Source organism: Myxocyprinus asiaticus, chromosome 30, assembly GCF_019703515.2.
Source record: "Myxocyprinus asiaticus isolate MX2 ecotype Aquarium Trade chromosome 30, UBuf_Myxa_2, whole genome shotgun sequence".
Taxonomy (NCBI): domain Eukaryota; kingdom Metazoa; phylum Chordata; class Actinopteri; order Cypriniformes; family Catostomidae; genus Myxocyprinus; species Myxocyprinus asiaticus.
In genome coordinates this window covers 36796008-36810105 of record NC_059373.1, presented here as the reverse complement: position 1 = coordinate 36810105, position 14098 = coordinate 36796008, and the positions used below count along the sequence as shown (strand labels likewise).

Sequence of the window (14098 nt, the reverse complement as noted above, 5' to 3'; positions counted from 1 at the left end):
ACTAAACTCATTAAACTCATCCCTTCCCCTAGAGTCCTCCAAAACTGCCAAATATCTACCGCACTTCCTGAAAAATAATCCTCCAGCCCCAGCCTTCCATCTATCATCTTCTCGTAAGCCGCCACCCTCCCCATCTCTGCACACCACTCTGGAAATGGTGGCGCTCCGTTTGACTTCCATCTCCTTAAAATAATTTGCCTACCAATCAGAACCCAATTTTTTATACATTTGTCCCCCGAATTTATAACTTCCCCATCGCCAAAAATGCAAAGTCTGGAACAAAGTAAAATTTGAGTGCCCAGAATGTCACGCAAATAATTCTGAATCTTTAACCAAAAATCTTGGATCTTAACGCATCCCTAAAAAACATGGGTTGTGTCTCCAACTTCTGATTGGCATCACCAGCAGGTGGGTGTGTCTTTAAGACCAAGCCTATACAATCTAGAGGGGGTCCAATAAAATCTTTGTAAAATCTTAAATTGCATAAGGCGAACCCTTGCATCTTTAGATGTAGACTAAGAGTCTTAGTCCACACTCCCTCCTCCAATACCAACTTCAAATCTTTCTTCCACAATCTCTTAATAGAAGTTAAGGCTCCGTCCCCCAGACTCTGAATTAACAGGGAGTAATACACTGATGTCTCATGATCTTTTCCAAATGCTGCAATCACCTCTCCCAAAGCACATGCCTCCTTAGGGGGTGGGTGTGCTACTCACAAAAATAGTACAAAGCAGGTGACGCAGTTGTAAATACCTATAAAACTGAGGTCTGGGGATCCCAAAATGTTGGACCAAGTTTTCAAACGATCTCAACACACCACTTTCATATAGGTCACCGAGTGTAGCAATCCACTCCAATCCACTCCGGCCAGCAGAAAGGGGACTTGCCAATACACAATCTTGTGTTCTACCATATGCTCAAGGCAACATTTAAATAAGTGTCCAATTTAAACAATCTGGACACTTTAGTCCATACCGAGTGTAAATGCAAAATAACGGGGTGTAACTTAACTTTTCAGATTAGTTTGATAGAGATGCTTTGTAATGGCGAAATAGGGGCAAGAACTGCCTGTTCAATAAACCAGGGAGGGGCTCTCTCAGGTGGAAGTGACCAATGAGCCAAATATCTGAGACTGAACGCATAGTAATAAAACAAAATCTTGGGTAGGCCTAGCCCACCTTTGTCTATCGGCCTATGTAACTTATTAAAATGCAATCTGGGACGTTTACCATTCCAAATGAAGGACTTCACTATGCTATCAAATTGCTTGACATAAGAGAGGGAGACATCTACAGGGAGAGATTGTAGCAGGTAGTTGAATTTTGGAATACAATTCATTTTAATAACATTAACCTTCCCAATCATCGATAAATGTAATGAAGCTCACCTACCCACATCGCTCGAAAACCTTTTTATTAAAGGGTCAAAATTAACTCTGACTAAATCAGACAAATTAGCTGGGAATAAAATCCCCAAATACTTAATGCCCTGTTTGGGCCATTGGAAGACGCCTGGCTGGAAAGCCGTTACTGGACAGTACGCTGTCAGAGACAAAGCTTCGGATTTAGACCATAAATTGTTTATTTTTAAACAAATTTGGTGAGTAATGATTCATTTTTTTTTTAGAGCTTACTAAATGTTGACATGTAAGCTTCAAATCATTTTTACTTATTTTTCAAAATACTCAGCTTCTCAGATTTTTGGCCAGGAGTTCGGTAATGACCATTTTTATATACATGCTCCAGAAAATGTTTTCAAAGATGTTAAAAAATGTATTTTTGATTAAACTGTTTACAATGATTCCAGACTTCCTCTATGATGTTCCAAAAGAAAAGAGACAACATTGTTTTTAAGTTAACAATCAAGTGTGATCTGAATGAAATCAGTATTTCAAGAATAACCCAAATGATGATAAAACTTTCATTTATGGGTGAACTATCCCTCTACCATTATGGAAAATGACACACAAGATTTGGCAAAAATTGTGTTACTTTTCTTTTATTTACAAACTATTTGTGTATTCTGAGCTTTGTGCAGTTGTAACAGTTCTGCAGCAGTCCACAATGATTTCTCCCATTCATGTTTGAAGCAGTCACTGTTTCATCACAGCACAGAGTTGCATAAAGTGTGTCTACTAGCTTGCACTGATATTTCAGCTGTGCTTCAGAAGAGTTGAGGCGGGATACCACTGCCGAACAGCAGTCTCCATGATGGAGGGACCTTCCACTGCACTGACCCCTGTGTCTGAGAGAAGGACATCACCATAAACAAAACAGCACCAAAGCTGAGTCAAGGTAGAAAAATCTCTCTCACTTCTGAAATCCAGTAACCACATCCTTCCCAGGAAATGTGCCAAGGAGAACCAAAAGCTGGACAATACAACTGTCTTTTAAATCTCAGGTTTAGTTTCATTGGTCAGTAAAATGTAGATCCATTAGATAATATGTATAAGTTCACTTGATTTTAAAGCCGTGTAATTTCTGCGCCACTTATGTCACCAAACGGTTCACGCTGGTGGCTAAATCACTTACAGGTTTCTCCAGCAGATGGAGCCAGTCATTGAGATGGTTAATGAGCATGAAAGCATCAGGGATGTTGTCCCCTTCTGAACAGAAGATCAGCAATACTGCCATAGAGATGTCCTCTGTACAGCTGAGAGAGCAAAAAAGAAAATTCAGTTACAAGAATTATGAAATTTACAAATATAGATTCAACTCTTAAAGGGATATTCACCAAAAAAATGAAAATTCTCTCATCATTTACTCACCCTCATGCCATCCCACATGTGTATAACTTTCTTTCTTCTGCAGAACACAAATTAAGATTTTTAAATAATATTTCAGCTCTGTTGGTCCATACAATACAAGTGAATGGTGACCAAAATTCAGAAGGTCCAAAAAGCACATAAAGGCAGCATAAAAGTAATCCATATTACTCCTATGGTTAAATTCATGTCTTCTGAAGTGATGTGGGTGAGAAACAGATCAATATTTAAGTCCATTTTTTACTATAAATATTGACAGCTTCAGTCTCCTGCTCTGCGCATGCGTCAAGCACTAGGAAGTGAAATCGAGCTTGAAATCATGATTGTGGATAGAGGCTGAAATGGCAAAATGTAAAGTGAAAAAGGAGTTATATTTTGGTTTGTTCTCAGCCAAAACCAATTGGATCACTTCAGAAAACATTGATTAAACCACTTGAGGATTACTTTTATGCTTCAAAGTTCTGGTCACCATTCACTTGCACTATATGGACCAACAGAGCCGAGATATTCTTCAAAAAAATCTTCATTTGTGTTCTGCAAAAGAAAGAAAGTCATACACATCTGGGATGGCATGAGGGTGAGTAAATGATGAGAGAATTTTCATTTTTGGGTGAACTATCCCCTTTAGACAACAATTCGCACTTCTAAAAAGAGGGCTTGAGCACTTTTAACCCTGGGTCATCAAGTAAGAATCGTTAGAGGGACCGTTTAAGAATCAGAACTGGAATCGTTAAATTCCTCAGAACTCCCATCTCTAGTTAAGTATGAAAAGTGTGAAACATGCAACATGATCACACAGGATTATTTATGTTACCTAGAGTTACAAATGATTATTGATTAATGAGTTAAATATTTCAAGTTTTGTACCAGTCTGTATAAAGGGCTTTGGTCACTCCACCTCCAGGAATGTAGAGGCGCTGTTCTGATTCACAGACATCAGGCAATATACTGATTCTCTCCATCTCTCTCCAGCCCAGCTCCCCCACTCTCTGCCCTTCCTCTTTCTGCAGAGACGGAGTCAGCAGATACCGCAGATGAGTGCTGCTCAACAACATGGACAACACAAAACATTGAATATACTGATGAATAACAAGCCCTTTAATGTGTAACTCATGCTGCAATCATGTGGCTTGCTGAGGAGAGGTGTGCCGTTTCTTTTCTTAGCAATTGGATGATAAAACGACTGAAAAAACAGAGACTTGATTGTGGGTTCTTTTGAATTGGGCCAGTACGCAAATACCCAGAACACATTAGCATCCTGGCGGTGGGGTTTTGCATGGGCACCACTCACAATTTCTTCAGAAAATGTACAAAAAAACATAACAAATATGGTTTACATTTACATTCTATCAGTCTTTCCACCAAAAACACACACTTATTGGGATTTAAAGGGAGATACTTTTTACCCAAACAGCTGTTGGTCATCTCTCTGATAAGCATGACTGCTGGACAGCAGCACAGTTCTGAGAAATCCACAGCTCTTGATCCAGGAAACCATCAGCTTTCTGAACGAACTCACCTTTGTCTAAGACAAACAATAAACAGCAGCTGTTACTGCACAGGCAGCATCCCGTTACGTTTTATTTGTCACATACGCAGTGGTAAACAGGTAAGGTAATGAACGGTTTTAGGTCTACACCCCAAATGACTGCATTTATATACTAGAAGAAAATATATGTAATTTATTCCATACATTTTTTATTACTATTATTTGAAATAAAAATTCAACAGAGGCAGTTTTTTTTCTCTCCAAGTCCTCATGGTGGCGTAGTGACTCGCTTCAATCCAGGTGGCAGAGGACAAATCTCAGTTACCTCCGCGTCTGAGACCGTCAATCCGTGCATCTTATCACGTGGCTTGTTGAGCGCGATACCGCGGAGACGTAGCACGTGTGGAGGCTTCACGTTATTCTCCACGGCATCCGCGCACAACTCACCACACGCCCCACTGAGAGCGAGAACCACATTATAGCGACCACGAGGAGGTTAACCCAACGTGACTCTACCCTCCCTTGCAACCGGGCCAACTGGTTGCATAGGAAGCCTGACTGGAGTCACTTAGCATGCCCGACAGAAGCAGATTTAAGGAAAATACAAAACTAAAACAATATTAGGGCTGGGGAAGTTAAAAAAAAAAAAAATTCTTGTACAAAGTACTTTCCCACAAATCAAAGCTTGAATGAAATCAATTAAGTTCTTATTTTAAAAAGAAATTAAGGAACAATAAAAGACAAAAAGATTTTTAAAAAAAGAAAAAGAAAAACAAGAAAAACAAGAAAAGATAAAAGGAACAGGAAAAGAAATCAAAAAGAAATCATACCAATCAAAGAAATTACATGATAATCAAGAGTGTAGATTCAAACAAATAAATGCTTCAGGAAGAAAAAATGTTGTTGTTTTTTGTGTGTGTGTGTGTGTGTGTGTAATATAAAGGTTTTATTAAAACTGAATTTACCAGGCCTTCAACATTTATTTTTGGTACTTTTGAAATGCCTTTTATGTGCAGGTTTTACTGTTTTTGCCTTGTGCCAGACCAAGACTTTCAATATCAAACCGTGAAAATCCATTATAAAAATACAAATTATTACATGTTTAAAACTATGATCATCTAAACATGAGTGAAATAAACCATTTCAATATTTATTGTATAAAATGATTTCTATCAATTATTTTTAATTATGACGCCAGTTGTGGCAGTTGTCATTTCCACCACAAACAAAAAAAAGTAAACCAAGTGGACAAAAGTGTGAGTAAAGAGCATGCTTGAGATAAAACATGAGACAAGTGATGTTTGAAGAAAACAGAAAAATTAAGATAAATATCACAAGCAGAATATTTTTATTGGGCATCATTTACAAATTATACAAAAAGTGTGCAAATATTTAATTGTGTGTATTTAGGATACATAAAATGTTAGCTATGAAATTAGCCTTAGCAAGACAAAGGAGTCTGACATTTTATTTCAAAAATATTTTAAAAATATCATTTCCAGCACAGAATTCTATTGAACAAAATACAGAATTTGAGATGTGCTGGAAATGACACTCTGATGGGAATTTTTATGACTTTCAGAAAAAAAATGACAAAAACAACATAAATCTCCTGTCCACTGGACACTGTTAGTAGACTTTTTTTTTTATTTTTTATTTTTTATGGTGAGTGTGAAAAATGTTTTGATGAGACTTTCCTTTTAGAAATCCACAGTGCTACACTTACCTGAAGTTGAAGAAACACCCAAACTCTCCACGAGAATGTATGTGCAAATGTATAAAGGGAAAAAAGCAATTTGTAGGGAATATGATTCTGAGTAGAGTCAACTTTATCTCTCCAAAAGTGTCTACTTGTATACATGCACACTCACTAACCTGGACGATGGGTGTTCTTATCTGCAGTACAGTCAGTTTTAGGTCACTGTGGGAGTATACTGCACACAAACACATTCAAAAGCATGCACGTGAAGTGATGATGCAAGAAAGGCAGATAGTTAAAGAAACAGTTCACCGAAAAAATGAAAATTCTGTCATCATTTCCTCAACCTCATGTCTTTCCAAACCCACATGAGCTTCTTTCTTCCACAGAAAACATAGTTATTTATAGCAGAATGTCCAGGCCGCTCCTCCCTATACAATGACAGTCAATTGTGACCACAGCTGTCAATCAGTGAATAGAGTTTTTGGAGCACCAGTCCTCATTCACTTCCTTTGTATGGAAGAGAGCAGCTTGGATATTCTACTTCTCCTTTGGTGTTCCACAGAAGACAGAGAGTCAGGCAGGTTATATATATAAGGGAGAGTAAACAATGACAGAATGTTCATTTTTGGATGAACTATCCCTTTATGAATACAAAGGTTAAAGTGGTATTATCCTATTACCTTCTGCATTGGTGCTGAGCTGGAAAGCTTCATCAGTGGATATGGCATAAGGGTTGTTTCCAGCCATGGGAATGAGACAGTCAGTATGGATGTGTCCCACTCTGGGCATATTCAGTGTGGAGATGATGAGATCGACAGCGAGCTGCCCCACATTTCCCACAGATACGGCAGGCTATGCACAGGAACACAAATGTTCAGTGTTTAATAACAGCAGTATTATACAGAAGCCCACATGTGAATGAATCATGCGGCTAACATTCTAATAGCGTTAAATGTTTCACTTACCATAATCAAAGTAAAGCCTTTAAAAGAAGGAGAAACATCATCCGTCGAAATGAACATTTTTAAATAATCTATATGTGATTTACAAGGTAAAAGAGGAACAATTACAGTGGAGTTGTGATTTTCACTTTCAACTTCCTGCACTCTGAACAAGGACCTCACAGAACTCCGTCATGCCTCACCGGGACACCCTGATGCCTGATCAAAAACCTTGAGAATAAATGTACAGAATGCAAACTGAATTTGCGTCATATATGCGCATATTTTAATCACTTCATAGAAGCCAAACCCTTTACAAAATAATTATTAAAAAAATCTATATCAGACCTTAAGTGAGGGTGACGAGCTTTTCACTTGGGCGCCTGTCAAAATAAAAGTACTTTAGAACCAACAAAATTGTTGATAAACGCTGCTCTTTATTTAATTCTCTCTCTCTATTTCTTTCTCTGTTTCTATTATTTTTATCACTTGCTCAAACCCAGATTTTAGATAGGCTGAAAAGAATGATCAATAACTTGTTAGAGTTATTTGTGATTAATATTTTAATATGTTGCTTTCTAAAGCACAGACATTTGAAAGGTTAGGCGATGAAATAATATCATGTTAAATGTACTGTTCATGAGCTGTTTGGATTGTAGCTCCTCGGGATTTTCCTAGCGGACTTTAGGATTTATGAGTAAAATAACGTCTGTCGTCTGTGGTGAACATTACTTGAAAATACTTGGAAGTTTTGTTCTACTACATAAATTACACACAATCATAAATCAAACTATAATTTTGAAGCCTCCATGATTTTTAAAAAAGTATGTTGCTAGCAACTTGCTAAATAAGGACTACAACGCTTTTCCGTTTCGTCAGGGGCTTACACGCACATGCTTATGGTAGTTGTAGTCCTTACTTAGCAACTTGTGCAATCTGTGAAACCTTGTGCATATTGTATTGTTTAATCCGTGTTAATGTCTGCCACCAGTTTCCTGTTTCCCAGCAATATAGTCAACACAGTCAGTACAAATACAGTATATTCAAACAGTGGTTTTGAATTCTGGTCTTTTAGAACCCCAGCACTGCACATTTTTGATATCTCCTATATATACTGTAGAGGCACTCAGTAATTATTTCTCTATTACAAACGATTTACCTTTAAAGAAATGAGTAGTACTTATGAAAAGTATGTTTAATATAATGTGCACTCATGTGGGATGACACCTCTAATCAGTAGCCTAATAAAGGCTTTTATTTTACATAGTGCGGGTCGCCTCATGGTGCCCGCCATGTTGAGGTAACATGACCAGCTGATAACCTACTGACTTAACAATTTTACTTGCAGAATAAATTAATCATGGCCGACTGTAAATAGCGCATCTCTATTTTGTGTGATGCTGTGTCTACGCCGCTGTGTGTCAGTGTAAGTTTGAAAAATCAATTTTTTCCATCAATTTTTTTTTTTTAACGTGACACAATTTCTAGTAAGAAATATTGTATTAAGCATTGCATTGATTGCATATTCAGATCTCTTCAGAAAGCTCACTTAAACAGAAATAAATCATGCTCATTAGTTTGATATATTATATCATCATTATACAGTTTAAGAAAACATTGTGTGCACCTTATGAACTGTATAAAAACAGCAAAGGATTCCCATAAAACAAAACATTTGATTAAATTGAATCTGTGAACTAACAAGTTTTTAAATAGATTTGTTATAATTTGTTCTGATGATTACTTTTGCATACTTAATTATTACAAACACATACTGTATACTGTGCAGTGGGGGCCAAATTTCTTAGTATTTGGTATGTCCCCTTTTGCTTTAACAACAACTGGCAATCAAACACCACAAGTTTGTGCAAAACCTGATGATCCCAGATGTATCCCAGAATGTTCCAAAAAGTATTCCAAAGAAGCAAGAAAATCTGACCCAATTTGATTATTTAATCAGGGTAAGAGATCTATGATGGTGTGTCTGTGTTTATTACAGTAAGTTCAATATGAAAATCAGGCACTCATGACATTACAACATCCCTGACCCGAAGGCTATGAAATTCACAAAACACAATGAGTTTACTGTGTCTCAAGTTTTGGGTATGGTATTCAGAAATATTTTATTTCATGAATGATAATGCACGAAATCAGAATGGCCATCAGTCTTAGCAAAATACTTAACCTTTCAAACCCAAAGAGAAATATAATATTTACAAGTTAATCATTATTAAAAGTGTTCTTTTTTAAATGTAGGCCTACTTGTATAACCGACAAGGCCAAACCTGTGAACTACATACATGCAAATGCAATGGCATTTCAACTGATTGAGCTAATAATTGAATATGGCATGTGACTACATTAGAGTTAACAACAACCAAACACTTCATTTGGTCTACATTCTGATGCGATAACATTGTGTGATGGTGGATTTTGGTGGATTTTTACTTGTTTACTACTGTAGATATCACTTCAAGGAAGAAGAGAACTTTTCCTCTGAATCTGACGATTGGACTTGAGAAAGGTGGCAGATACAGTGCATCCGGAAAGTATTCACAGCGCTTCACTTTTTCCACATTTTGTTATGTTACAGCCTTATTCCAAAATGGATTAAATTCATTATTTTCCTCAAAATTCTACAAACAATACCCCATAATGACAACGTGAAAGAAGTTTGTTTGAAATCTTTGCAAATTTATAAAAAAAAAAAATAAATAAATACAAACAAATCAAGTGTACATAAGTATTCATTTTGGAATAAGGCTGTAACATAACAAAATGTGGAAAAAGTGAAGTGCTGTGAATACTTTCCGGATGCACTGTAAATGCATGGGTGTTTCACTGAACATTATTACATACCTCAGGTCTTTACTGACCGGTATGTATATCTATCAAAAAAGGATCTACAAAATGCCCAGATAATGTAACATTTTCAAAGCATTTTCAAGACAATTAGAAAATAATAGAATATATTCGTTTTTTTTATATATTGAAGAGACGACACAACAATTGATCGAACGGGTTTCATGACTGAAATTGAGAATTGAGACAATTGCCGGTCAAACACATATTGGGCTACACATAACACATAAGATTCACATAAGTATTTTCTCAGGCAATTATTGAGTCTAAATAGATGAACAACTTACATTATTTCAGTAGTACATCCAAATGTCAATAGCCAAATCATACTGTTCATGTGTTGTACTTGCTATAGTTTAATTCCATGTTGTTTCTTCATCAAATGGCAATGTCAAATGTAAATCAAGTCAATCACTGAAACAACAGCGCCACCTTGAGGAACAAGTAACATGTAATATGTATGTGTACACGCATATACAATACTGATAATTCACCATTGTTGCACAGAAAATCAGCATAATTTAGTACTCATTTGTATGAATATATAGTTCTTTATATTTGTCTTATAATAAATAAAGCAGTAGATATCCTGTTATAGTAAACTTATATAGATATCAAATAATCATAAGAATATGATTTATTGAAGCGCAAATAAATATTTCGACACTATCACACATCTCGGGTCACTGATGACCCTATACACTTTTGGTAATTATGCAATTAGAAAATATATATATATATATTTTGCAATTATGGCATTTTTTTATTGTTAAACTATTCATAAGAAAAAGGTTGAGGAATACTAAAGAAGTGGGGGCACAACTCCAAAAAACGGACAAGGAAAAGGGGGTGGAATGAGATCACGGATCACTACTCGAGGTATGCATTTATGGGTTCAAGGCATATTCTGGATTCAATACAAGTTAAGCTCAATCAACAGCATTTGTGGCATTATGTTGATTACCACAAAACATTTTTTTGACTCTTTCCTCCTTTTCTTTGAAAAAAGCAAAAATCGATGTTACATTGAGACACTTTAACCAAATTTTTAACATTAAAATAAATGTTAAAACTCACTGTTTCAAAAATATAGTCACAAAACATAAACAATATGTGTGTAAATGTGATCTTAGTGTCATAAATTCACTTACCGACATTTTCTGTGTAAAGTTATAGCCAATTTTACAACTTTGTGACGATGTAATGTCAACAAATCCTAAAACCCTAAAACGACTGTAAAAATTACAATTTACTGCTCAAATAATACTTGAGCTTTAACAGAAGAATTTATGTGTGCTTTTATAAAATTATAAGCTTCACATTTCTTCCTTTAAAACCTCCAAAAATTGGCCCCATTCACTTCCATTGTAAGTGCCTCACAGTAACCTCGGTGTTTGCTTTTGTTTAAAGAAAAGTAGGGACGAGTCTAAACTAATTTTTGTGGTAATCAACATTATGCCACAAATGCTGTCGATTGAGCTCAACTTGTATTGAACCCGGAATATTCCTTTAATTAAGGAGGTGCGCTGTGTGTTGTGTCTATCAGCACCCTTCAGTCATAATTATTTTCACAGTTTACTTGACAGTAAACGCCCACTGTTGTGACTGGCTCTTTGCTCTTGACTGACCTGCCATCTCACAGCTCACCGCTACTGGGCAGGGCAACGGAAGTGATTAGGTAAAGTAGGCATTGATGTGTTGTTGTGGAGTCGGTCAGATGCAAATGTCTACCACAGTGTGACAGCAATGTGGAGGAAGTAGAGGACGAGTCATTTTGACAGCTTGGTTTCAACAAATGCTCTTTAGCAGTGAGGAGGAAGTTTTGAGTATTGAAACTTACAATATGTTTTTAAAGCAAAATTACCACTTATATCACAAAAGATCAAGGATAATTTGATTCCTCATGACATGACCCATTTAAGGACACACATTTTCAATTAAACATTATATTATTGAGCCTTTCACTTGAAAATATAGTCGTTGACATGTAAACAATGTAGCTAGGTGAAAAGGTGTTTCATGTCATAGCTGTTACTATATTGTGTATTTTTGCACAGCTGTAACACTGTATTGATAAATCAGCATCCAGGTCTGGAACTTTTTTTTCCAACATGAAGCAAGTTCTTTGTTAAACAGCTTTTTTAAGTAAGTGAACTGCTCTGCTTATATCTCTAAGGGTCACAAACATTAAAGAGCTCATTATCTATGTGGTGAAAATAATGCACCTGCCAGTTAACCTCATGCAGGGTCACCAGCCTCTGTCATTTGTTCAAACTCTCCCTTAGAGGTCCAATCTTAAATCAGAGTCACACTACAGACTTCTCTCTCACACAAATGTTCAATGTCATCATTAAATATAGTCTCTTCTTGACAGTTCTTCACTCCATTTGTGAAAGCCTTCCATCCTGCTGTGTGCTGTGATTTTGAAGGTCCGGTTGAGTGTGTTTGTGCTTGAATGAAGGTCAAAGTGTCTTTAACAGCCAGACTTCACCTGTGTGCTATCTACAGAGTATTAGGTAATGACCTGACTCCAGAGGTAAGAACAAAACCCTTCTGTTCACATTGTTAATGCGCACCAGCATAATAATGCCTTCTTTGATTATTGCATTATATCAAAGTCACAATGTACCAGCACAATAACTCAATCAGTGTTCATAGAAGCAAACCACAAACCAGAACAAATCACAAATCATTCAGATCATTTCTGCTGTAATCGAAATGGGTTTGTGAGGTTTAATTTTGCTCTCATGTGGTGAGGTATTATCAAATGTGCAATACAATATAATGGGGTTGTCAAAATGAAAGGTGAATGATATGAGTAGATATTGTGGGTGGCTAAATATGGAGTTATCTGCACAGAATTAAATGAAAGATCTCAATGACATTTATGTTTCCTGAATTGCATTGTTTATTATTCCATTTTTGCTGTCCTCTTTTAATTTTCCTCTACATAGAAATATTTTACTAAAAACGTACCAACAAGTGTCGTGGTACTAATTTTTGGACATGGTTCCATGGTAAACATATGTGGATTACTGTTTGTGTCATGATAGTACTAGGGTATGTAAATATCATGGTAAATTACTATGGTAATCATCAGTACCATGGTAGAAATCACAGTACCAATTTATCACTATCTTAAACCATCACTGTACCATGGTACCACAACAATATTATATTGTAACTGCCATTTAGCACTATGACTATTTGATTTATTTTATCAGCTCAGTATATTTGTTATTTCAGCCCCATGAAAAAGTACAGAGTCCCTTCGAGGACAGTGAGGGAATTTATTTTCAGAAATAGTTTTATGTTCCCTCGCAATAGTTTTGCGCTCCCTCACTGTTGCGACCCATGTTTGGGATCAACCTAAGAAGCGGTCACTAGTAGAACACAAAAGGTCGCAATGGCCATGGTAAAAAAGATGAGGTTTTATTTACAATGAAAATAAAGCAGCAGTAAATATAACACGTGTAAAATGTAAATAAGGTTAATTAGTTAATTGATAGTTTAATTTAATCAGCTCACTGTCCTCATTTAAGTTTTGCATATGATTATATTTAATGTTGCTTTTCTTTCTTTCTTTCTTTCTTTTTTGTAAATAAAACAACGCCTTTAACCTGGCCATTGCGACTTTCATTTTCTACTACTGATGGCTTCTTATGTTGGTCCCATACTTGGGTCGTAACATTTTTATTTATTTTTTTTACCAAAAAAACAAAAAATCAAAAAACAAAAAAACAGTGGGCTAAATTAACATTTTATTTACAGAATCCGTAAATAAATTGTAAAAACACATTGGCTTCATGACTGATCTCAGTGTCTTTTGCCCCATGCAAACTATCGCTCTATGAGTCCTTCAGAAAGGGACTAGGATTAAAACCTTGGCTGCCAAAAAATAACTATTAAAACAAGTCAAGTGACATGCTATGTTATAAAAGAAAAACTGTAGAGAACACTGCTGATGTGTTCCCTTAAAGCAGATCCAGATTGACAATCATTGAAAGGCTTTTCACTGTCCACTGTCAATAGCATCTTAAGTGCTTCAGGGCACAATGGTGACAGGACAGGACTGTAATTTTAATCCCTGGGTCAACCACCACTACAATAATGCATTTCTTTTTTTACTCTTGTATGCTTAAGTCACACATTAAAAAATAAAAACATTTTCAACATGACGCACAACACAGGAGCGGGTTTCTTAAGGCAGCAGCAGCCTTGAAGTGCAGCCAGCACCTCTTAAATAAGCAGTAGCTGGTTAGAGTAAAACAAAAGAACAGGGGCACGTAACACTCACACTCACATTAGATGAAGACTCCCAGCTGTTTAATTTTACAGGG

At 36.2% G+C, this 14098-nt stretch overlaps 1 protein-coding gene across 2 annotated transcripts; it reads right to left on the bottom strand.

The window, feature by feature from the left end:
* Positions 1 to 1982: 1982 nt before the first annotated feature.
* Positions 1983 to 7073, bottom strand: LOC127420760 (proteasome assembly chaperone 2-like). 2 transcript variants are annotated; one of them, XM_051663292.1, is made up of 7 exons: positions 6921 to 7073; positions 6636 to 6807; positions 6129 to 6187; positions 4171 to 4289; positions 3632 to 3805; positions 2532 to 2652; positions 1983 to 2244 (listed from the first exon to the last, which is right to left on the bottom strand). In XM_051663292.1, the coding sequence occupies exons 1-7, from the start codon at positions 6975 to 6977 to the stop codon at positions 2164 to 2166; spliced, it is 783 nt and encodes a 260-aa protein (XP_051519252.1). In that variant the 5' UTR covers positions 6978 to 7073; the 3' UTR covers positions 1983 to 2163. The 2 variants fall into 2 exon arrangements, with proteins under 2 accessions (XP_051519252.1, XP_051519253.1); XM_051663293.1 differs by lacking the exons at positions 6129 to 6187; positions 6636 to 6807; positions 6921 to 7073 and adding an exon at positions 5980 to 6122.
* Positions 7074 to 14098: the final 7025 nt, after the last annotated feature.

Bases quoted from the DNA above. Each gene is read 5' to 3' on its own strand.
- LOC127420760 (XM_051663292.1), bottom strand. From the start codon at position 6,977: ATGTTCATTTCGACGGATGATGTTTCTCCTTCTTTTAAAGGCTTTACT. The intron at 4,290-6,128 runs GTTAGTGAGTGT...TGTTTGTCTTAG, and splicing joins TAAGAACACCCATCGTCCAG to ACAAAGGTGAGTTCGTTCAG. The intron at 3,806-4,170 runs GTAAAAAGTATC...GTTGTTGAGCAG, and splicing joins GATGACCAACAGCTGTTTGG to CACTCATCTGCGGTATCTGC.